The following is a 24,277-nucleotide window of genomic DNA, read 5'->3' as shown; positions in this document are numbered from 1 at the left end:
ACTTCAGGTAATATGATAATATAAAATATCAATTAAATACTTGATTTCGATTTAAACAATCAGTTTTATCAAAATGTAAAAATATAAAAATGTATTAACGATCGAATATTTAAGATTGTATAAAATGTATGATTTTTCTTATTCCGTTTACATACATACATATTTGCGCATAAGAAAATTCTATAATCTATTAGATTACATTTTTTATATATTCCTGAATCTTTACCTATCATAGAAAAAGTTGTTGTAAGAAAAACAAAATATTTTGTTATAGATATAATAGAGTAAATAAGTATTTACTACTATCTATTCATTATTATTTAATAGTAAAATAATATTTAATAAATCGAAGGCTGATACGCTTTTATGATGAAACGCTATTCAATGATGACAATGCTTTTGTAATCGAATATTTTCTGAATCCTCCCAAAATAATCCAAGACAATATAGATATAATTAATAATTAACATGAATAATTGTATATTTTTATACTGCTACTAGGAAACATCTCAATAAATCAGCTTTCTGCATTACACAAAGTAGAAATTGTGATATATAATAAAATAATTGAATGTTATATTTGTAAGATTGTGATGAATGTCATTATTATTATTAACAAAGTCTTTGAAGAAAATATAAAAAAGCTTCACACAGACGTGCGTTTTTAGTTGGCCGCATGTTCCTAAATGTACTCTGGAAATTACATTGAATTTCTCTTACAGCTAAGATCATCTTCGAAACTCATTAATATTCAAAGAAAACTAATTAATTAGGTCGAGTGGAATTGAATGTAATTGAGTTTACTAAAAATTCGCTTTATTTTGACAATACGAAATAATATTGCAGAAGAGGTTGCTTATTACGTACCTCAGTTGACTCTACCAGCAGCAATAACATTGTCGTTGCGTATGTAGAAAGTATCGGCGTATCGAAAGATGAATAAATTTATGTATGTTCAGTTTTCTTTTTTTCAAATATTCTTTTTATTACCTTGAATATGTATATATATATATATATATATATATATATATATATATATATATATATGTATATATATGTATATATGTACCAGTTGAACGCAGGTGTTGTATATGCACAATGAGTACGCGATAACAACCTTTACAATAACTGCTGCTGGCTTTGCCTATATCGTTCTACAATTGACAACGAATATTTATTCTATAATTTGACATTAACTACCTACACAAGGCATCGATGACAATTTATTTAATAATTCTGTCGCCTATCACTATATCTACATACGGGGCCCCTAAGCTACGGATAACAACAAACTATTTAACAGGATTCATCAATTGATGACCGCAAATTATACAATACACATTTATGTGACACGTCGTGGCTTCGTAAATATAAAATACATATAAAATTGTAAACGACTTTTTAAGTAGAAAAACAGAAACTTATACGACATTTCAATAAGGTACAAAATACATTCATCGTTGTTTAATAACTCCTTAGAATTTCAATTTGGGGCATTATTTACTACTTTAATACAGTTTTCCTTCTGTACGTATCGCTCGATATTTTGTAAGCGTGCAGGGGCCCACAGTAAATCGGTGGTCGCTCATGTGAATAAATTTTCTAATTTCCTAGCAGTGTTAAATACGTATATTACAAAGCACCATGACCTAAAATTATAAATATACAGGGTGTGTTTCTGTAGTATATAATGATATAATGGAAAGGAATATATTCACTTTTATGTATTTTTTTAAAGAAATTATATATAAACGGAGAACCAATAAAATGTAGTCAAAATGTTGTCACACTGATAAAATTTTTACAAATATAAGACAATGCTATATACATTAATGTATGTAATTAACACCCTATATATATTTTGACTACTTATGATTATGTAAGATTAAATAGAATTACATCTTAGATTAGTTACATGTATTTTATATAACAAAACAGATATTAACGGAGATATTCGGTTAAACCAATACGTTTTCATTTGTCTCAAATGTTGTACATGTAATGAATGGTGCATGATTTTTGAGAAAAATTTCTATATATACAACATATACGTTTTTTTGCGGTATTTTTCAATTGTGATTATATTGATCCCAAAGCTGCTTCTTAAATATTAAGCTTATATATAAACCTAGCATAATCACAGCGATTTATCCGAAATGTAACATTTACCACAAGAATATAAAAAATAATATTGAAAAATATTCAAACTTCTGTGAAGAGAGAATTGATTATTTAACTGCACAAAATAATACCATGCAGATAATGTAAATGTATTGGAGAAATTTATTGGATAGTCGATTGTGACATCGAGAAAATAAATATTTTCTGTGTTGAATATACAGTTCAATTTTCATTTGCTTTGAGATCAGGAATGAATTGAATATCTCTTTGCAATAGCATAAAATTATCTTATCACGTTTTTAGTTTCCATGCAATGAATTGCTATTCAATTACCAGACATTCTTATCCTTCACATTGCAAATTTTTAAATTAGTAAAAAATTTTACAACATATTGTCAACATAAAATATTTAACACAACGAGACACATTAAATTATTTCTTTTGTACAAAATTACTGATAACTTTTAAATAAAATTCTGAATAGATTTCCGTTGTTATATACGTTACATGTCAGTAAACTGACACAGATACCGAACTGTTAATTATAAGCTAATTACTATTACTTTGTTGTACACATATATAGCGTAAAATAAGAACATTAAAATTTCTGTGCAAGACGAAAGCAGCACGACATAATGATTTAAATAAGATAAAAATCTTCATTTATATAGTTAATTATTTAACGTATATCGTGCTGCATTTGTTTTGAATAATAATGGTGCTTATCAGACCTGAATCATCCTGACTGCAAAAATTAGAAAATTGTATTATAACATAATGAATATAAAAGTCATACTTATGCTCTGTTATCAAAGAGTAACGATACAAAGAAGAAACACAAATTAGGTGCTAAGTCTTATTTCTGAATGCTGCTGTTATTTTAATTCATCCTATTTTTGCGATATATCAAGTACTTCTCATTTCCATAAATTTGTATTATATTCTAATGTTATAATTTCCAGTACTAAACACTTAAAATTATAGCGCCAATGTCAAAGTAAACATAATTATACAGCAATGTAATCCTTCAGTCTTTTTCTCATTTCAGCTAACTGTCATGGATCAATTCTTTATGCTCGTTATAATATACATGCAAATTTATGATTTTTTGATGATTAAATCACTCATTGAATTAATGAAAATCATTCTTGTCTTCATTATTATAACTTTAACATTATATGTGCGATGTAAATCCTATCGTAGGATAAGAGGGAAGAGACGGTTGGTCCTCCTTTGATATCGGATGTAGCAGCACATGTATATGTGTATGTAACATTTTTATTTATGTCCAAATCTAGTACTCACGATTTTTTAAAAATCTTTCAACGAGAGATGTTTCTTCAGTGAAATTCTTCATTTCTCTTTCATTGCATGCGTGACTCAATTTATATACTAGCTATTTTATACAATGCAACAACAATTAAAAAAGCTTTCATTTCCTAGAGAACTTATACTTTTATCGGATATTACAAATAACAAGTAAATATACAGTACGCACTACCTCATACTTTATACAATGCCGGACAGCAGCTATCTGTAATGATATAAGAGCTCTGTCTTAACTTACATTATTGTTTAGCATTTGGACGATTTGGATGTTACAAATTCTTGATTTATCGACATATATATCCAAGAAGATTTAAAATAAATCGATTGTACATCGACAAATTGTAACTGGACCGATGGTGGAGGTTGAAGACAATATCCTGGTGTGCATCACTTTTTCACTCGATATTTTTTCTACTACTTTTACATTTGATCAAAGAAATTAATGCAAAGATACACTGCTAATTGAAATTAAATTTCCATAATAATGTGCTACATATAGTCAAGCAGTGTCATTGTGTGTAGTATTTCAACAATTCTTCGTGTCTTAATATATGTAGAAGCTTCTCTAGTATCATTTGTTTCAACACTGGTAAATCGCTAATGTCACGATCGTGAAAAATAAAGTCTTACCAAAAATGAAAAGATATAAATTATACGAAATTAATGAAAGTTTGTACAAATTAATTTGAAAATCACGTATTTTCCTATAGCAAAATAGCTTTGTCAATTTAAATAATAGTATCAAAAATACATATATATTATAATAATAAATTTAAACAACCCAAAAGATAAACTTATTTACGCGTATACATACTATTATTGCTCCAATGTGTTACAACACTGATAAATGGATGCAAGGTTTCATTCAATGTGTCCAATCTAGCCCAGCTTCATCACAAGGTTTGATTAAATTTAAGTATTCCACCCTAAAATAAATACTGTTTACATAAAATATTTTTTTCTCATTCTCTCCTCTCTTCTTCTCTCTTTCTCTGAGTTATTTAGGAACTTTCATTTTATTCACTTTTTATAAAATATAATACCACATTACATTGCCTCTACATGTTAACAGCAATTAAGCACCAAGTGAAAATTTCATTCACTTACAATACTACTTCATGGCGAGCGTCTGTTTGAGATGGCGCATGAGGTGGCTGCCAACGTCATGTACCTCAGGCCATTGCTTTAACACAAATACTATTCCCAGTACAACGAATGTAGTCGTTAATATACGCACCCTGCACATGAAACAATGAGGCTTAGTACAGCTGTAACAGACAAAATAATGCGAAAACAAAACAAAATAATAAATGTGCAAAATAAATTCAGATGCAGTGATTGCGATAGATTATAATATGAAGATGAATAAAAAAAATATATAAATTATTTACTAATACATACAAACGATATCCATTATATGCACAATTACATTTTAACTTTCTACTTACATCGCATAGAAATCTATAGATTTAATAGAAATAAATATAGATAATGATGGAGAATAAAAATCTAAATAGTTCATTGTTAATTGTTTAATATCTCTAGAACGCGGAAAATAAAACGAAAAAGTGGTATCAAAAGAATAAAAGAGCAGAAAATATCTCAATAATAAGCTTACCTAGTTCTGAGAAAAGGCATCATAATACCAGCACCCGTTGCAACAAGGAGCAAAACAACTTGCAATACTGTCAATACTACATTTATCAATTTTACAACTAACGCTCTCGCATTGCTATTATCTAAACCCTCCAATGTCACATATTGTTGATGCTGTTGTTGTTGATGTTCCATTTTACAAATTTTAGTTTGACAACTCTCTAACATCTCATGTATATCTCGTAATCTATCTTCACTTTGATATTGCACTTTCTCCTCCATATCTGTGATAGTTTGCTTTAAGTTTTCTACTTCGTTCTGATGCAATTCTGTTAAATCATTAATCTGCTCTTCTAAACGTTCGCACCTAAAACGTTCTTCTTGGAGGGAATGGGAAAGATATGTCACTTCCTGCTGTAATGTCTAAAAAAAAAGATTAGTCAAATATTTGTGAAAATAGTTGTATGAAGGTAATTTTTTTTTAAATATATTTTAGTTTGAATTACCGAATATATTTAAATAAAATTAAATACAAACCTTTACACTATCTAATTTTTCTCTCATTCGATCAAGATTCTCCCGGTGTTCCTGTAGTTCTGCAAAAATAGATTTGAGACTCAAGGCTGCATTATTACTGTGACATGTATGCGGCTGTCCTCTACTACCAGGGCCGCTTTCACTAGTTACGCTAGAACATTCCGATCCTTCCTCAGACGGAAACTTCATAGCTGCTGCACTTTGGGTAGATCCCAAACTGCATCCACCCGGAAGCGTAGCCGATCCATGATGAGTTTTATCATCTTCAACGCTAGCGTTATCACCATTACCTGCATGCGGTGTATCGTTTACATAAAAAGTCGAGCCATCTGTAGAGACACAGAGGTGGCAAGTTAGAATGTTATCCAATACCAAAGCTTGGCCTTTTGAAGTAATATTATTTTTAAAGTTAATATGTTATTTAGTTTTCTCAAACAATAGTTAAGTCTCGTTCCTGTTTTATTTGTCTTACACCTTTTTTATTTTTTAAAAGGTCAATCGTTTCATAACATAAAATGCATTTTTTAAATCATCATAGTAGTAAAACAATTAGTTATTATATATTTTAGCATCATTACAAGAGAGTATTGGATAACTGACAGTAAATAAAGAAAGGCAAATGTGTAATTATAGAAGCCATTGTAAATCATCTAATACTTTGCTACATAATAATATAATGTTAAATAAATATATGCAATATAACGTGTGGTAAAATTATATCGAGTAATTGTTCTGCATCAAAAAACAAAATAGAAGTTTAATAAGCACAGTTGAAAGCAAAGAATATATACTATATAAAATAATTTTTAATCATATTTATACACTTTACAAATAATAATGTATTATCATTAATCATTTCTTTATAAAGAAGATAGAAGCTTGAAGCCAAAAAAAAGAATACTGTGCATGAAGCATATAATAAAGTGTAGTGTAACTCTCGCTCTTTGGACAACACATTACTTACTACTCTCAACTGCCATGATAGCAAAAACGTTAAAAGATATTTATTTTCTTATCTAAATATATGTCACATTTTTTAATAAATGGAAATGACAAGAATAGATTATCTGAATTATACTATAAGAATTATACGACTTTATTTTCTGCATTTAAATAAATTGCATTAATTTGAATCAATTTAAATTAAATTGTTGTTTTAACCAGGTAACATGTCTTCAACTTGAATTACGTAAAATTCACTGGAAATTTATTGACTCTGTTACTTACGTGATAAAGTATTTATATTATCGGCACTTCCAAATTTATTTTTAATAAGATGAGCAAACTCTCTTGGTTTAGACATTACAGTTCTGCAATAGAATATTAAACGTAAATAAGCGTATAACGTTTTGTTTAACTGTACTTTTAAAAATAATTTCTCGTAAAAATAATTAAGGAAATATATCCTATATTAATTTTAAATTGAAAGGATATTAATGGCAATGCTAAAACGAAGTGATGAATCAACCACATAAGAATAGAGTTTCAGCATATTTGAGCATGGGATCTATTTTTATATGAACACTCACCCTGAAAAACCAGTGATTCCATCCCTAATGTTTCCTCCTACATGTCTGGAATACAAACCCAAATTAGCCAAAGATATTGCTTTTAACGCTTATCAAATAATATAATATATCTATATTTATATGGACCTTATTTAATAATAAGTTTAAATATTTTTTTAAGATATAATTACAATTAAAAAAATCATTTATGTATAACTCACTTAAGTCCTTGTCCCATGTCGCGTAACATTTCTCTCGGTTGTCTATGACTCGTCGGTGCACCATTCATTTCATAATTTCTTAATTTTTTTGTGTAGCTGTCTAACTTTTTTTGTAACTGTGAAATACTGTGCGCCGATTTTTGATTCTTCTTTTCGAATACCGTTTTAATCCTAGTTAATTGCTGCTTGTCTGCATTAGCAGCCAATTTCAAATATTCATTGACGTTTTCTAAAGAGCAAATGACATATAACAACATTTGTTTTTGTGTGTATTAACTAAATTTAAAAAGCTTTATATTACCATCCCGCGTGGTTTGTTCTATTCTTATCTGTTCTCGTGTTTTAGCAATTTTGCTTTGAATATGTTCAATAGCTTGACGAACTCGTGCTGCACTAGAGTCGACATCATCGCTTATCAACTCAGAAGAACCATTTGATAGGAACGATTGGGTTGTGTGATATTGTTCCTATAAAAATACAACAAATGACAACAAAATTGTACAAAAAAACATAAAAACTATAATGTTAATCCTAACTATAGAACTAAAAACAATAAATAAATAAATAAATAACGCAGTTAATTGTTTTTAAATAAAAAACAATTTATATTATTAGGTGTTGGAATTAATTCGTAGCGTTTTTTAATGAAAGAATGTTATTTATTTCACATGAGCATTAAAAAATACATTAATGAAAGTACTTCCCATCACTTGTAAAACGCTACGAATTAATTCCAACACCTAATATTATTTTTTTGTAGAGAATTGTAAGATCTTTAAAGTTATTTATCGACTAAAGAGTCTAAAAATAAACGAAACTAATATAATTATTTAAAATATACGCATAGTTATTCTATTTTTAAATTCATAACTTTGACTACATATTAGTGATTGATGATTTTGCAGCCTATTATGTTAGTTAACGTATACACAATAGCAATATTATGTAACTCTTTTTATATAAGAGCACAAAGACGTGCTGTAGATTACATATACACATTAGATCTAAGTAAAGTAACAATCTTGCTGTTTTTGATGCAGAACACTTATTATCTTATATCTCATTAGACTCGAGGTATTTAAAATGAATCAGAAATACATACTCCTTCGTCATCAGTCGGTGGATGAACATTTGGCACAAACTCGTCTGGTTCGGCAGTGTTTGAAGTATTACTTGGTTCATCCATGGCATCCCCCGTGCGGATTAAATTTCCTGGTGACCTTTGTCTGTTGCTGCCTTTCATGTTGAGGCTACTTCCGGTACCGCCACCACCACTACTTCCACTGCCTGTACTACCCTCTCCTTGAGAACTGAAACAGATATTTAACAAATATCTATTTATTATTATAATTTCTCTAATTTTTTAACAGATTTAATCTGTTTAAAAATTAAATTTTATTTAACAAATTTTAAAATTTAGAATATCATAATTAGCATAATAGTAAAATAAATTAACAGATAAGTAAATTATACATATATACATATGTAAATAGATTTTGTATGATTCATACAAAAAATTGAATACTAAATGACATGCAATAATAGTAAATTGTATGTATGTCTATTATACTAATAGAATCTTACATTGGGGCATTACGCAATCTTGGAGTATGATCCAAGTTTGCTGTCGGTTGTTGTTGCTGCAGTTGAGACGTCGAAGTTGTCCTACTAGGAGATCCACTGCGCGAACTGTTTTTACTAGAGGTGTTCACCATCAAGCTTGCCATACCTTTGTTCTAAGAAGGTTGTCATCTATCTACTTCGTTTCAATAAGTTCAGGTTGAACCTATGTACATAAATTACAGATATAAAAATAATGTAAAGTACAAAAATAGTACAATATTGTATGATCTTTTATAAAGTAACAATGGCCATGTTACTATTGCTATTAATCTACTTTTATTAAAATAAAAAAAAAATTAATATTTAATCATTTTAAGCCGTAAAAAGCAAAAGATACAATTCTAATAATTAGTATCAAGAATTAATTAAAAATTTCTCTCATACGGGAGAGATTATCTCTTAATATTATTAGATAAATTTAATATCAACGGAGTGTAGATGATATAGGACTTATGATAATTTTTTATCTTGCTGTGATTCATAGATTCTTCCTTAAAATAAACCGCGACACAACAAGAAAGCTCAATTGCAAAAGCTTATATATCTCAGTATGCATTCATTTATAATTTTATTCTAATATCGATATTTATGCATCATAAATATTATCTAAGGATAAAAAAAATATAAAGTATAAAAAATTACAGAACAAATACTCCATAACGGTTGGACCCCAATTGGTCTATCTTCGGCAGTAATTTTCTCCCTAAGAGGTTACATTATCTAATTTATACTTTAAATATATATTGAGCACAGAGACTGCATCTAAATTTAGAATGTAGGATACTTCACATAAGGAGAAATATATTCACGTTCCAGTTGCAGAAAAATTATTTCTATTAATACATAAATAAATTCATTAAAAATATTATTTGTATCTTCGTTAAACTCAAAAATTCTGTAAGTTTAAAAAAATGTTTTAATTAAATTATATTAAGATAAAGCTTTATACTTAATATAGATAAGTTGTATATTTATATTAAAAATTTTATGATTATAAACATTAAAATTATGTGTCAAGAACTGTTTTTTTATTCTCTATCCACAGTCACAGTGGAAAGTACTGTATAAGCATTACTTTTCTCTTAGTTCTACGTCGTATCACTGCCTTTAATTTGATCATATTAACTGATGAATCATTGCTATTATCATAACTACCAATGCCGATTTGTAAGAATGCCATATTAGTGAGGATCATAGTCCGAATATAGTTCTTTTAAAATTCTATATCCACCTCATTCATATTCTGGTTAACATTTAGTTATTTAAGATATAAATATCAAAATAGGAATATACTAAGTATGAAAAAGATCAGAGATTCTATAACAGAGTCTGACCACGAGATGATAAATTTCTGATTGGCCTGTTTTTGCAACTTCAGTAAGATATCAGAATGAATAAGATAAATAAATATAAATTAGAGAGATATATGAAGAAATGGTATATACTCTTTTCTTTCTCACTTTTGTTTTAACAAAATTGGTCGTCATAAGGTCTCTAAAAAAGACGAAATCGAAACCGAATATTCTTCTGCATTTAATATATGCAAAAATCTAATTAGCAAACAAAATTAGGAATGAGGAAGACGAGAGAAACCAGTTTTTCAGAGCGATCATTAGTTCTGCCAATTCATGAATGACGAAGAATTCAGTTTGGCCAGCACATTGACATAAATATAGATAAAATCAAACTTGCCGATCACGTGGCTGGCGAAAGTCTCGGCGGTGATCTTTAGACGGCATCTGGGTGGCTCGGCACAAGTTCACAAAATGCCACGCACACGACAGTCCCGCGATGACGGGACGCAGGGCGGAGATAACACCGCGCTGTCACAGTCTGTCACGGACGGTTTGTGCGTCGTCACCGCCGTGTCCTCGAGCTACTCCAGGAGAAGTGGAAGGTCCAGTCTCTGGACTTCGCTCCTAGCCACGTTCAGGCACAGAGTGTGATTTCGCTCGTGCGCGATCAACCTGTTATGCGACAATGCGACGGAGTAGCGTGCGGCAACGGACAATATCGATGAAAAACACACAGGACCGTATTAATAGCGCGTTCTCGCAGCGTCGATGGCGCCAACGTTGAATCTATTAGGTTCCACCTTTATATTACAAATCATTTCCTGTAAAAAGGAAAAAGTTGACTCGCGTTAAATAAATTTTCCTCTGTCAGTACACAAAAAGCAAATTACAATCTGTAATTAAGACACTGATATAATTAAGATCTGGTTTCACAAATGTAAGATTAACTTTAATCTCGGTTCAACTTACTGTTCATTCTTTTCAAATTCTGAAATTGCAAATAGATAACGAGTTAATCTTACATTTGTGGAATCGGGCCTAAGTGAATGATATCATATAATTTCATGATATATATAATTTCACTTATGAAAAACAGCACTGGTTAAGATTATTCGTGTCGATGCCGCGATGAAAAAATTAACTGACGAACGGTCCAATTGTGACGTGATTCGCATTCGCCTGAATCAGAATGAAGAAATGAAAGAATGGTCGAGTAGCACGCGCTAATTAGTCCCAATTAACTGTTCTTCGCGGTACAGGGTTATTCGTGTCATAACTCTGGCTCACAGGTGCTGACAGCAGAATTAAATCTTGGCAGAGCGCACGGCGCCAAGACGGCGTTGCCGCAACCGGCTCAAAAATACGCAGTCCAGCGCTTTAGGAGGCACAGATGATTCCGTGAGGGAGAGTAAACACGCGCATTTCTCACGCTGCGAATTCCTCCGGATTCTCGATCCGCCTCGCCTGATCTCTCATCGCTGCTCGTCGTGGAACGTAAACAGAAAATCGGACGAGCGCAATCAGCGTGAAGTGCGCCGCGTATCGCGGTATCGCACGAGCGTCGGCCAACGTCACGATACGGCGTGGAAGTGTACGCCTTATCCTCGTTCATGGACGTCTTCCTCGGTCAGGAAATGAAATAACGCGAGTGCCGATGCGTCAAATCGTATCTCACGGATCACTCTGACCCTCCCGCGAGTCTTCTTCTCCCGATGACTCTCCATGAGTCAGACATACTTTCTCGACACAGCTCGCTCACTCACTCTTTCTCTCATGCACACTCGCGAAATCGTATCATGTCGTGTCATGTCGCATCGTCGTCGCTCTCACCTCGTTCGCCGCGCAATATCCCACGGTGTCCAAGGTGTCCTAGGCAACGTCGGACTCACGAAGGCACGAATGCGCGAGCCACGCTGATCCGCACCCCGCGGCGCATCGACTTCGTTTACTCCTTGATTCACTCCGTTCGTCCGTCCTTTTCTTTGTCGGGAACTTGCGTGTCTGGTCGTGTCCTCGCGTACATACGTACGTACGCGACAAGACGGGACAAAAGCACAACGAGTACAATTCCGCACTGCGAGACTAGCTTTGTCACTATATGCTTATTGCGAGACGACACGGGCGTGTCATCGCACGCTGACTGATCTCTCGCATGCCATCGTGAAGAAATATCACGCGAGAGCGGCGAGAGTCCCGCGAGAGTACTCCCGTCGATTCGCGGAAGGTGGCCCCGCGCGCAATCGAGATTCGAGACGAGTGTATTAATGGCAGGGACGGCACCAGGCGACTCGATGCCTCGAGATTCGTTTCTCTCATAGCTGAATCTTTTATATTGAAAAAATTCTTAAAATTTTTATATATATTATTATTTTATGTATTCTGTATACAAGTGTGTAATAAAATAAAAAATAAAATAAATTAAAAATCTTAAAATATTTCAAAATATATATAATATTTCAGTATCTTTAAAACATGTTTCAATTCGTATAAAAATTCTTGAAGGAACATTTTTTAGAGATATTTAGAAATATACGTCTTTTCTTAGAATTTTTCATATATATATATAAATTCTAAAATATTCTAATATTTTTAATTTATTTTTTTAATTTTATTGCGCACTTGTGTACAGAATACATAAAATAAAGTGAAGCACTAACGAAGTTGCTGTTAGGACGGAATCAGATTATGCATTGAAGATTGAGATTAAAGATTAAAGATTGAAATTTCCAATGAGGACAAAGAAATTTTGGCTCCTTTTGTTCTGATTCAAACTTCAATCTTTCAATCTTCAATCTTATTCTTCAATGCGTAGTCTGATTCCGACCTAACAGAGCCCAGAAATGAAGTGTAAAAGAATCGGAATGGAAACGGAGACACGCAATGTTGTAAGATTTCATCAACAATTCTAATATGAGAAATTTTAAAAATCTTAGAATATTTTAGAATTCACATATGTAAAGAATTCTAAAAAGAAAAGTGTGTATAGACTTTTTTGACTCTTTTGAAGTGTTTCAACTTGTATAAAAAAAAAAATTAAAAAGTCACAAAAAATTCAGATATTCTGAAAAATTCTGAAATTTATATAAAACTTCAGAAAAATTAAAATTTTCACCAGGAGAAAAGCATGAAATGACATAACGCGAGGACAGCATTCCGCGGCAATTGACACTCATTTTTCAATGAGTTTTATAGACAACAAGAGAAAGTTCTTTTCTTTTTAAAATATACTCATGTATCGAATTACGTTTGTATTTGCTGAAGGCGCATTGAAGATTGAAGATTGCGAATTGAAGATTAGAATTTGACAATCAGATAAGTTTAGTTTTATCTGTATCCTTCGAATTTAATCAAATCGTTTGATTAAATTCTAATCTCCAATTCGCAATTCTCAATCTCCAAAACCCGCAGAAGAATGAGATTGAAAGATTGAAGTTTGACCAATCAGAATAAAAGGAACCAAAATTTCTTTGTCCTCGTTGGTCAAATTTCAATTTTTAATTTTTAATCTCAATCTTCAATGCGTAGTCTGATTCCGGCCTAAACATGCTTCATGGATATTAAAGGAAGAATGAAGTCAGAGTTTCTTTCTTTTCTCATAGTATCTTTCCTTTTTTCCTTTCCTTCTATATATATATATATATCCGATATATAATTATATTGAAATAAAATAAAACAAAATAGATAATGTTAGATACACACACACACACACATTTTACTTATTATTAGATCTAATTATATATATATTTAGCTACTTTCTCTTTAGGAAACATAATGCCGTGTTATCTTCGTTTATTCATCGAATACTAAGAAAAACAGAACGACGTTTGTGTCGATTGTGTTTCTTAAAAGAAAAATAATCTCACTTCACTTTAAACAAATTTCAGATGATACATAACTACAAAGAATGGACATTCGAGCGATGATCAGTTTCGAGACAAAACATCGATTAGTCCTTTAATATCAGCTACATCCAAATAATTTGAATTTCATGAAACTTCGCCTTTATGAGTTGGGAAATCCATTAGGAGGAAAAAAAGAAAAAGAAAAGAATAACAATTTGAACGAAAAATAGACTGTTTTTCTAACAAAAGACAATGAACGATTACATCCTTGTTTGTCGATTAAACAATGATGAAATGGTTATTGTGTTATACTGCACTGAGAAAAATATTATTCATTTGACAAAATTATTAAATTATGTTTGACTTAAATACAAACATTCTCCAACAAAAGAAAGACAACTAAATTAATTTAGTACGTCAAATAAATAATTTTTTTTTTAAGTGTGTCTTTTACTACTAAAAAAACAATAATAATGATGACAACAAGTCATCATTATTATTAGCTTTACACAGAATTTCAAGAATAAAGTCCTGTTTCACAGAAGTTATTGAAACGCTCACCTAAATCTTCGCATGAATTAAATTCGTATTTAGACATCAGTACGGTATTCTCAATACTTTCAAAAATAGTTTCAAGTAACTATGTGTCGATCCTTCAATCCTGTAAAATAAACCGTCTAAAGTGCCGAATGTGGAACGAGTTGAAAGCGAAATTTGAATTACAGAGTTGCTTGTAAATGCAAACGATAAACTTGACACGATCGCGACCTATTTGAAATACAAACGTTCGAATGCAAAATTTTAACATTTATCTTTCACTATTACAGCTGATATTTTTGCATTAGTCGATCGAATTGCTTCATAATTGTTCTAGCTTAATTCTCAATAAAATTCCTCATCGCCCACGAGAATAATTTAATTAATTAATAAAGCTGTTGCGTCGCAGTTGTGCTGGAACAACGCACAATATGATAAGATGTATACGTCATTTTGCGTCTGTGAAGTCATTGAGTAGATCGAAAGCGTTAGAAAATCATTTCACGGAAGACGTCGATAAGAGAACGTCCTACTCGGGAACGATGAATCAACGTCGTCGCGAAAAATTTAAAGACTTTAAATTCAGTCCTGAAAGTATTTGCAGCTTTTTAGATTCTTGTGAATGCGGAATAAAAATGCAAGGATACGGCAAATATATTTGCTAGAAATAATTAAAAAATGTAAAATTTAAGAATAAACCATGGAAATATACATTTGGAATAAATATGTGAATGAAGCAAAAACTTTATAATCTGTGATACGCAACTGAAAGCTTGACTTTAATAAAATTAATTTATAATAAATTTATCATAATAAATTGATTCATAATAAAAGAAAATGAAATTGGAAAAAACGTAATGGGCGAAGAGATTAAAACTCTAAATAAAGTTCCAGGAGTTATTTCTGAAGTTTGGATAAAGGTGGCAAAGTCAAATTTTCCAGTGAATCAAACATTGTAATTTCATTTCAAAAACTCCAGTCTCATTTTCTTTTTATAAATATATAGGTCTGTTTTTTATAGCTGAATTAAGTATATACACTTTTTGTACTTAAAGTGAAATAGATATGTTTGAAATTTGAAGAAAACGAAGAAGAATTCAAGTATAGTGCAAGAATAAAATATAAATCTTCTGTCATTTCATAATATAGAATCTCTTACAGAACGAGATTCTACATCTAAAAATAGGAGTGAAACAACTGTCGCTATAATTCTGTTTTTTTTATGTTCTAAGAATTAAAAAAAGATGAAAAAAGCAAATTGAACCGAAATTGAAGTTAATCTACATTGATAAAAATGCATAAATTAACTGAAGATAGTGAAAGAGGTCCTTAATTACATAAGACACTAATTAATTTCAAAGGATTAAAAATTACATAAAAAGAATGAATATTAAATAAATAAACTTTAATACGAATATTACAAATTTGCAGACGTGACATCAAGAAAATTCAATTATTTGACATTTTTAACAAAGAGATTTCTAATTAGCTCTGGAGGATTCAATGAATTCTATAATATATTAGAGCATACCATTGAGGAGTGTGGGTGTCCCAATTTCCTAAACAATGACACTCTGATAATAAAAGATTACACTGTTTTCTTTGTCAGAGATTGTTGATTGACTAATACTGTTTGCAGGAAAGAGTAAAAAAGACAAGTATTTGTTTGCCTTCCTTCTCAATTATCGAGCTACAGTTTTCTATAATTTAATATAGAAAAAACGCACCCAAAATTCTGGACGTAAGAAAAAAAATTAAGAAATGTGCTCTAATACATTATAGAACTCACTGGGAGGATCAAACGCACTTAACCTAACTTAACTCTTAACCTAACAACAATCTAAAAACAATAATGTTGTTATTTTTCTGTTATCTCTCGAGATCTATTGATTATTGCCCAATTCCTTCAGTTTATCTAATAGTGCGTTCCCGAAGGAATTCCTGTACTGCGGACTGACGAAATTCAGGAGGCCGTACGGTGTCTCGAAACGCTCGTTTCTCGCGTTCGACGTGTCGTCGTGCCGATTGCCGATGATGGCGAAGCCGGCAGCCGATAGTTCCACGCAAAACCGCAGACCCTCCAGCGTGATCAGGTTCAAATAGATCATCTGGTTTGTGCTGGTCAGCCGTTCAGACACCCTTAGGTCCTGCACGTGCTTTTTCACGTCATTGATTACCGCCTGGGCTTCCAGCCGCCACTGCTCCGCGTCCAGCACCCGATCTGCGTCGTCATCCCGCATTATGCAGATTCCTCCTAGCTACGACTGAAATCACTCTAACCCTCTAATGGGTCTAATCGTGAACGATCAACGATTTGAATAAATCCGAACAGTCCATGGTGGATAGGTGGACTTCAAAATTCTAAGTCCGACTCCGGAGTATAAAGGTACCTTTTCATATATCGTTCATCGCTATCATTCATTAAGCGAAAAAAGATCACGTGACTGACAATTCACCAATGACATTTCAGTCACTGAATTGTCATTGGTGAATTGTCAGTTACGTGATCTTACTATTGATTTAAGCATATAAAAGAGTATGTTATAAACATGATATTCTTAACAGGTCACAACTGCTTTCTTTAAAAAAACTTTTTACAATAAATCATTAAAGTAATAAATCAAAAATTAGAAGCTAGAAATTGATCAACCATAGGTGATTAATTATTCTTTTTACATTCGATCTTGGTTGATCAATTTCTAGCTTCTAACTTCCGATTTACTACTACTAATGGCTTTTTTTTTTATTGTAAATTACTGTTCTAGTCTATACCTAATAATTTCTACGAATGTAAATTAACTTTAATTCATATTTTATCTTTTTTTAATTTTCTAGAACTAGAGAAAGAAAAAGTAAATTAAAGTGAAATTAAAGTTAATTTCTATTGACAGAAATAAGCATAAAACACACTCTTCAATATGTATCTATTAATTACATAAAAAGACCCACAATTGCGACAAATATTCTCATAGAATCAATCAGTGGAACGTCTGTTCGATAAATGTGCATACCCTAAACAATATTTCTGTATGACTTAATAAAAAAAACTTACACGAAAAATATATTGTATATTTTTAGCCTATCTCATATATTTTATATTTATTAAAAATACTTATTTGGATAATGGTATTGTAATCACATATATTGGACGTTAATAAGAATGGATACAATTAGGAGAATATCATTTGTCGTACAAGCTCGTTTGCTTTTTTATTCAAATAGTTTTTCTTTTTATCGCGCTCACTGTTTCGCCAGTTCATATGTATCATCTATACTCAAGTCACTCAAGTCTTCTCCCCAACCATTAACGTCATGTTCTTCCAAAGTGGCACCCGACGTCTTCACGTCGAACATGCTCTTCGGCGATTGCACTTCCGGGACGTGTAAGATCTGCGTCTTCTGTATCACAGGCTCCATATCGGTGAAAAAGTCGAATTCTTCCTTCGAAGATTTTATTACCTTCGAATTCTTTATATCGAGCTCAGTAATATCGTTAAGTACTAGTTTCTTTGTATACTTTGACTTCTCAGAGCTCGACGGTAAGTCAGACAAGGGCGAGGATGAGTCCGTATCGCAAGAACCTTGAATTTCCGCTTGCACATTGTTGGAGAGAGCTTCTTCTACATCACAATGATCATTCCCAACTGGTTCTTGTGTTTCCCAATCCGACCAGGTGTATTCCTCCTCGGCAAATGAAAATTCCTTCTCCTTCTTATCCTCACCACCATCTGGTGATGGTCTTTCCGCTAAATGAACATTGTTCTCGTCTACATTCACGAAGACGGGCATATCTTGAGTGAACGTTAAAGCTTTCCTAATATCATCGAGATTTTTGTTGCGAATCATTTTCTTATTCGGCCGACCATCCGTAAATAATTTCCCCCGGTTTCCACCGATAACTGCTGCCGCGCCCAAAATTGGCACTATGTCAGCCAATGCCCTTAACGTAGCGCAGACGAGATCGTCGTTGGTGTCTTTTATTCCAACGAGTAATTCGGGAAGAATGTGATTTTTCAATTCGTCCGCTTCAAATATGTGAACGAACGAACTGAAATGGGACAGCAGCAGCAGACGAATAGAAACATCTCGAATACAAAACATTTGTAGAAGTCTTGGTACTAAGATAATCTTAAAAGTAGGAATTGTAAATAGACTAGTCCCCAAATCGTTTTTCTCATCTGTAAGAAATATTAAGCATTTTATTAGATTATTATTACGTGAAATAAAGATTTTAATATGTATCAAATAATTTTATAGTAAAGATAACTGATCATGTTAGATGCGACAGATATATCCTAACCTTTGGGTTTAAAGATAAAAGGTAAAAGCTTTACTTGGGCAGTGCTATCCAACAAAACTATCCTGGAAAGAAGCACTCTGCCTAGTTGCTCAGCAACAACAGCCTCGGGATACATCTGTAGTTGTTGTCTTAATTTCCTAAAAAATTACAAATTTTCTATATATGATTTTTATGGTACATATTATGTATATAATAAATTAACATATTTTCTCTGAAGATTCTTACGTGAAAAATTCTTCCCTTTCAACATCAGTTTTTAATGGTAATTCCTCCAAAAATGCATGTATCCTTATAAATTCGTGAGTGAAAAATGAATGCTGCAGTACGTTCAATAATCTATTTCTCAAATATGCATCTGAATTTTGCAGATTCTTTTTACAAAATTCATTAAATTCCAGCAAATTTGGTGCTTCATCTGAAATCAGTTGAAATTTAATACATTTTAGCACACATTTTAACAAAGATAACATTTATGATATGACTTTTGAATTTTATATACCTGTATCTTTTAAATTTTTCAAAATGTCTTCTGCTAATACTCCAAATGCGTACGAATCAATTGCAGTGAGATTAGCAGTTTTAACTAAATCAGCTATATCTTCATTCGACGATATCGCTTTCTCGTATCTATAATTCTTTATTCGTTGATAATACGTTGGTGATGCATCTGCGAATTTACACAAGCATTCCAATCCACCCAATTTCCAATATCCCTCTGAAGTGACGTAAATAGAACTACTGCACACATTATTATGTGACGCCAGTGCGGTCTCATGCAGGAATATTAAGGCTCGTAGGATACTGTGCAAACCAATACATATTTGCAGTATATTCTGCTTTTCGATTACTTGGACCAATGGCCTAGCCTCTTCCGTAGCGAGAAAGAATTTGCTACCTTTGCTCCAGGAAGAAATATATTTCAAGATACAGGGATGCCGATGTAACATAAAATTCTAAAACATACATTAAATTCACTTATTTCTTATGATTTTATTTTCACTGTACATGTATATGTTATATAATCCATAATATAGTATACAAAGGAATAGTATAAAAAAAATCATAATTTCAAAGTGTTCTCATTTTGAGGCTTGTCAAGATAAAGAGAGCTTTCCAGCAAGAAATACAAATAAACAAAAAAGTCATTCTGTCTTTTTCTCTTCTTGAATATTGAGTAAAAACAGAAGGACTTCTGTATTGATATGTGTTTCCTGTTAAAAAGCTTCTGCTGTTACTGTCCCATTGAATAGTTCAAAAAAATATTTTATAAATGTTTTTCAGTAAGACACAGTGTAATATAGTAAATCATTTCAGCCTCATTTCAAAACATTAACAAACAATAAAGATTTGTTACACTGTGTCATCTGTGTCTTTTGCTGGAAAGCACTCTATGTCGAGTAATATCATCAAATGAAAAGCATCCTTGACTTATAGGTATTTTCCAGTAAAAGTAACAGTATAACACAAATTATTACAACTTTATTATTTGCCAATGTTAAAGAATATAATTCACTGTGTTACACTGTGTTATCTGTCTTACTGGAAAATACCTATACAATGAATCATTTTATCTTTCCCAATATTAACAAACAAGGATGTAATGATTCACTGTGTCACACTGTATTCTTGCTGAAAAACATTCTGTGTCAACTATATCCTTTGGAAAACATCTTATATGCCTTAAAGGAATATTTAAAAATGAAAAGATCAGAATAAATGTCAACCTTTGCCGCTCGCTCCAATGGTGACGGTCTCCCAAACGTTGCTGCGAAGTGTAAGGATGGTTCGCTGATGAAGATGGAGAGTCTCTGCAGGCTTGAGTCGTGCACGTAAGCATCGTAATGCATCCAGTAGTCCGTCACCTCAATGGCCTTGTCTTCGATTTCAAGACCGCGAAGAGCACTCTTTTCGTTCCCCATTAGTCGATCGACGTATATATACTGACACGACAGCTGTCAGCTACATCGAATGCGGAAACGAATCGCCCGATTCAGAGAACATTGAGAACACGAGGCTAGGAGCTACGAGTTCCATTTAGTTTACAATCTCTGTGCGATTCTGCGAATGATAAAATCGCCACCAATCGCCACTTGGTAAATTCCAATATTCCAATTGGACTCTGATGACATCGAGCTTACGTTTACATCAAGACGTCCTTTTTTTTAAGTAAATTTTGTATGCGCCTTCAATCCTTTTTTGAGGTTATATAACATCTAGAAATTATTCCATTATTCTTGTATCACTTTTATATTTTCTAATTTAGATAATCTTCTTCACAGAATTAAATATTATTTTCTCTCTTCCCACAGTTCTCTCTTATGTGCTAAGCGCCAAGTGTGTCACTTTCATTAGGTTAAGTCGAAGGAATTACTGCGATCAATCGATTACTATCTCGAATCTCGGAATTAATTTGTATACTTTAAAACTTGGTAAAAATTATAAAAATGAGCAAATTTATAGTGTTGCCCAATAAAATTTACGTTCCCCGAGTCTGTTTACTTGTCTCAAAAGAAAAAAATATTATTTTATTTAAATATATAATATTAAATATATATTTTAAATAAAATCTCTATTTGCATTATCAACGACACATCCATGTTTAATTGAAGATTATTTGGAACTCTTTTCCTTTGATTTGCATTTTTCCAAGATGATGCGTCCTCCGTGATTTTGAACTTCTACCACACGCTGAAAAAATCGATTATCCCTTTATGCGAAATATTTAATTGTTAACTCATTCGTTAAGCTACTATACCAACAGTGAAAATTGCAATGAAAAAACAATGAACTATGATAAGGAGAGAATGAAAGCGGCACAGTACACTGACATATACACACACTTAATTTTACGCGAATTTTTATCAAATCGCCATTGTAAAACGTACGAATAAAGTAGTCGCATTAAGAGATTGGCATGCCGAATGAATAATTGCAATTATCGCAATACATTGCATCGTTTAATTATAAAATATTAATCAACACAAGATCAATACGTTTTCTGTAACTGAATCAATTGTCATTCTTTTAATATAAGAATACGAAGTCTTCTCCACTCGAGATGCATCTTCCTTCCATGTCTGTCGTCTAATTTTGTTATTAATTATTTTTATTAATATTAACACATAAATTGCAATTGCATAAATCTTTTAATTATCAAAAAGAAAATATCTTAAAATCAGATCAATTGTAATTAATTCAATTAATCAGATTGGATTCGGCTTTCTACGAAAATTATACTTGTCACTTCATATATATACAAGTATATATATAAAACAAAAATATTACCTCAATCATTGTCGTCTCTTTTGCAATACCTTTTATTATTAAATATCTTTTTTCAATTTCCTCGTCTATACAGTTATCTGTTGGGTTGTATTAATTAACTGTATAAATTAATAGTAGCAAATTGCCGTTTACTATTTTATTTTCACGTTTTAGCTCGTAGGTGTATAAGTAATATTCGTCATATTTCTAACTACAGATAATAATTACAGGCGCCCTGCGACGGGTAAACGGGTCTGTCGTATTACTTTCAATGCGTTAATACTTAAAACCTTAAATATCAGAAACATAGCAAACTTTATCTTTACAATAAAAATATCAACAATTCACATATTGCCATCAATAATAACAATCATATACGAAGATCATTTGTTGACTTTTTCCACTCACTGAAAAGCGATATAAAGATACGATGAGTCCGACAAAAATGACACTCTAAATAAATAAAATCTCGCATCCTTATATATTAAAATATATGGCCTTATATGTAGATAAAAAATATTAAAGGTATTTTAGCATCATTGTAAGACGACTACTTGTTGTAATACGACAGACCAGCTCGAATTTATATGTTGTGATATAAACAAAATCCACTTCGCATTTAAGCTATAATAGAAATCGTTAAACAAATTTTAATATTTTTAATAAAATTCATCGAGAATATCCTATGAGACATATCCATACATTTGAACGAACTTCTTCCATCTACTTACTCTTTTTAGCTTATTCCTCTCACCTTCATTATCCACCAAGTGTACACGTGCAATAATAATAATAATAATTAAAATAATATAAAATAATAATAATAGCAATTGTACTAACAGTAATAGTAGTAATTGCAGCAGCAGCAGTAGTAGTAGCAGGTGATAGTAATATTAATAGTATACAGTTAATAATACAATTAATAATTGTAAATGTAATAATAATCGTAGTAATAATAAGTGATAGTACTAACAAGAGCAATAGTAATAGTGATAATAATAATAACAGATATATTAATAAGTAGTAACGATAAGAGTAATGTAACAATAATAATAGTACAACAAAAGATAATAGCGACAATAATAGTATAAGTAGTAATATAAATTGAGACAATTATATAATAGCAATAACAGTGGCAAGTTGTAAAAGCAATGGTAATAGTTAAAATGATATCTGTTCTTTTAGATTATAAAAATATATTACATAAAAAGAAGGTGAATACTGATAAAGGAACATAATAAAAATCATAAAAAATTCTATCAAAATAAAAAATAAAAAAGCGTTGTAGTATTATTACTGCGACTGCTGTTATTACTGTTGTTACTATTATCGCAATTTATTATTAGTATTATTATTAGAGCTATTATTAAAATTATCATTATTACAATCGCGCTTACTGCAAACACCAACTATTACCACTGCTACTTCTACTCCTACACTACTGTTACAATGCTGCTGACAATAATGATCCTGCTGCTGATGATGCTAATGATCGAAGTGGTAATAGCCATCGTGATAATGATGCTTACGATAGAACTCGATTCTTCAGTATTCGTATACAGCACTACTACAGCCGGTCAATCTATTATAACATTAATGTTATAATGTGCTTTTAATAATATAAACACATTAGAAGTTTGTACCGGCAAAATTTCAATGTATTTACATAAAAACACATAAATGTTTAATTGGTCACATTGGCCAACAAAAATAATAAGTAAGAATACATTGCAATAACATGCCATACAAATACTGGAGAATTAAGCAGTAACATAAATGAGAAGCATTTACTGGTTCTTTGAGACTTCACTAGGAAGTTTCACCCTTCCCTTCTTTTTTTTTAATATTGTTTACATTGCCCGCTCTACTTGATCAAGGATTCAATTCTTTATAACATGAAAGGAATTGTAACCTCATGTCTAATTCAAGCAATCTGTGGTATCGCCATTATATCGATTTACATTATACTCGTTTCTTAATAACTTTTCTCAAGTTCTTAATATTTCAGAGAAAAGATATTTAGGGTGAAAGGGAGTAATCGCAATCTTTATCCTCTCTCTAATCGATATTCTCTAAATTCATTGAAGTGTTAAATTTTTAACAA

The 24,277-nt window shown here is 31.4% G+C and overlaps 3 protein-coding genes and 1 long non-coding RNA gene across 11 annotated transcripts; 1 reads left to right on the top strand and 3 right to left on the bottom strand.

Moving 5' to 3' along the window:
• Positions 1-574: 574 nt before the first annotated feature.
• On the bottom strand, positions 575-12,423 carry Dmtn (transmembrane and coiled-coil domain 2 protein Dmtn). 8 transcript variants are annotated; one of them, XR_845941.2, is made up of 13 exons: positions 12,061-12,423; positions 10,628-11,051; positions 8,897-9,098; positions 8,415-8,622; positions 7,614-7,779; positions 7,313-7,541; positions 7,113-7,157; positions 6,811-6,893; positions 5,584-5,912; positions 5,069-5,469; positions 4,558-4,718; positions 4,265-4,376; positions 575-3,655 (listed from the first exon to the last, which is right to left on the bottom strand). XR_845941.2 is itself a non-coding variant. In XM_011053527.2 (12 exons), exons 3-11 carry the CDS (start codon positions 9,037-9,039, stop codon positions 4,562-4,564), a joined length of 1,761 nt encoding a protein of 586 aa, XP_011051829.1. In that variant the 5' UTR covers positions 9,040-9,098; positions 10,628-11,051; positions 12,061-12,423; the 3' UTR covers positions 575-4,376; positions 4,558-4,561. The 8 variants fall into 8 exon arrangements, 7 of the variants coding, with proteins under 7 accessions (XP_011051829.1, XP_011051831.1, XP_011051832.1 ...); XM_011053527.2 differs by having other exon boundaries at positions 575-4,376; XM_011053529.2 differs by having other exon boundaries at positions 575-4,376; positions 4,558-4,688.
• Positions 12,424-15,993: 3,570 nt separating this feature from the next.
• Positions 15,994-17,044, bottom strand: LOC105144557 (GSK3-beta interaction protein). Its single transcript, XM_011053531.2, has one exon. It carries the CDS (start codon positions 16,847-16,849, stop codon positions 16,493-16,495), a length of 357 nt encoding a protein of 118 aa, XP_011051833.1. The 5' UTR covers positions 16,850-17,044; the 3' UTR covers positions 15,994-16,492.
• A 472-nt stretch (positions 17,045-17,516) lies between these two features.
• Positions 17,517-21,226, bottom strand: LOC105144559 (protein-associating with the carboxyl-terminal domain of ezrin). The gene is made up of 5 exons (XM_011053532.2): positions 20,634-21,226; positions 19,409-19,862; positions 19,135-19,324; positions 18,910-19,046; positions 17,517-18,787 (listed from the first exon to the last, which is right to left on the bottom strand). The coding sequence occupies exons 1-5, from the start codon at positions 20,826-20,828 to the stop codon at positions 17,850-17,852; spliced, it is 1,914 nt and encodes a 637-aa protein (XP_011051834.1). The 5' UTR covers positions 20,829-21,226; the 3' UTR covers positions 17,517-17,849.
• LOC147908691 (uncharacterized) lies at positions 20,937-22,425 on the top strand. The gene is made up of 2 exons (XR_015545842.1): positions 20,937-21,075; positions 21,219-22,425. It is a non-coding gene; the product is annotated as an uncharacterized LOC147908691 (long non-coding RNA).
• The last annotated feature ends 1,852 nt before the right edge of the window (positions 22,426-24,277 follow it).

This window comes from Acromyrmex echinatior, chromosome 8, assembly GCF_024713525.1.
Source record: "Acromyrmex echinatior isolate Ae372 chromosome 8, ASM2471352v2, whole genome shotgun sequence".
NCBI lineage: Eukaryota > Metazoa > Arthropoda > Insecta > Hymenoptera > Formicidae > Acromyrmex > Acromyrmex echinatior.
Note: the sequence above shows the minus strand (reverse complement) of the source record. Positions and strands in the feature narration are given on the sequence as shown.

What these genes read in the sequence shown, in the direction of transcription:
- LOC105144559 (XM_011053532.2), bottom strand. Translation starts at nt 20,828, where the DNA reads ATGGGGAACGAAAAGAGTGCTCTTCGCGGTCTTGAAATCGAAGACAAG. An exon ending in CATTGGAGCGAGCGGCAAAG is followed by an intron (nt 19,863 to 20,633) that starts GTTGACATTTAT and finishes TGTATGTTTTAG; the next exon opens with AATTTTATGTTACATCGGCA. An exon ending in TTTTATCTTTAAACCCAAAG is followed by an intron (nt 18,788 to 18,909) that starts GTTAGGATATAT and finishes TATTTCTTACAG; the next exon opens with ATGAGAAAAACGATTTGGGG.
- LOC105144557 (XM_011053531.2), bottom strand. Translation starts at nt 16,849, where the DNA reads ATGCGGGATGACGACGCAGATCGGGTGCTGGACGCGGAGCAGTGGCGG.
- Dmtn (XM_011053527.2), bottom strand. Translation starts at nt 9,039, where the DNA reads ATGGCAAGCTTGATGGTGAACACCTCTAGTAAAAACAGTTCGCGCAGT. An exon ending in GACATGGGACAAGGACTTAA is followed by an intron (nt 7,158 to 7,312) that starts GTGAGTTATACA and finishes TTTGTATTCCAG; the next exon opens with ACATGTAGGAGGAAACATTA. An exon ending in GGAATCACTGGTTTTTCAGG is followed by an intron (nt 6,894 to 7,112) that starts GTGAGTGTTCAT and finishes ATTCTATTGCAG; the next exon opens with AACTGTAATGTCTAAACCAA.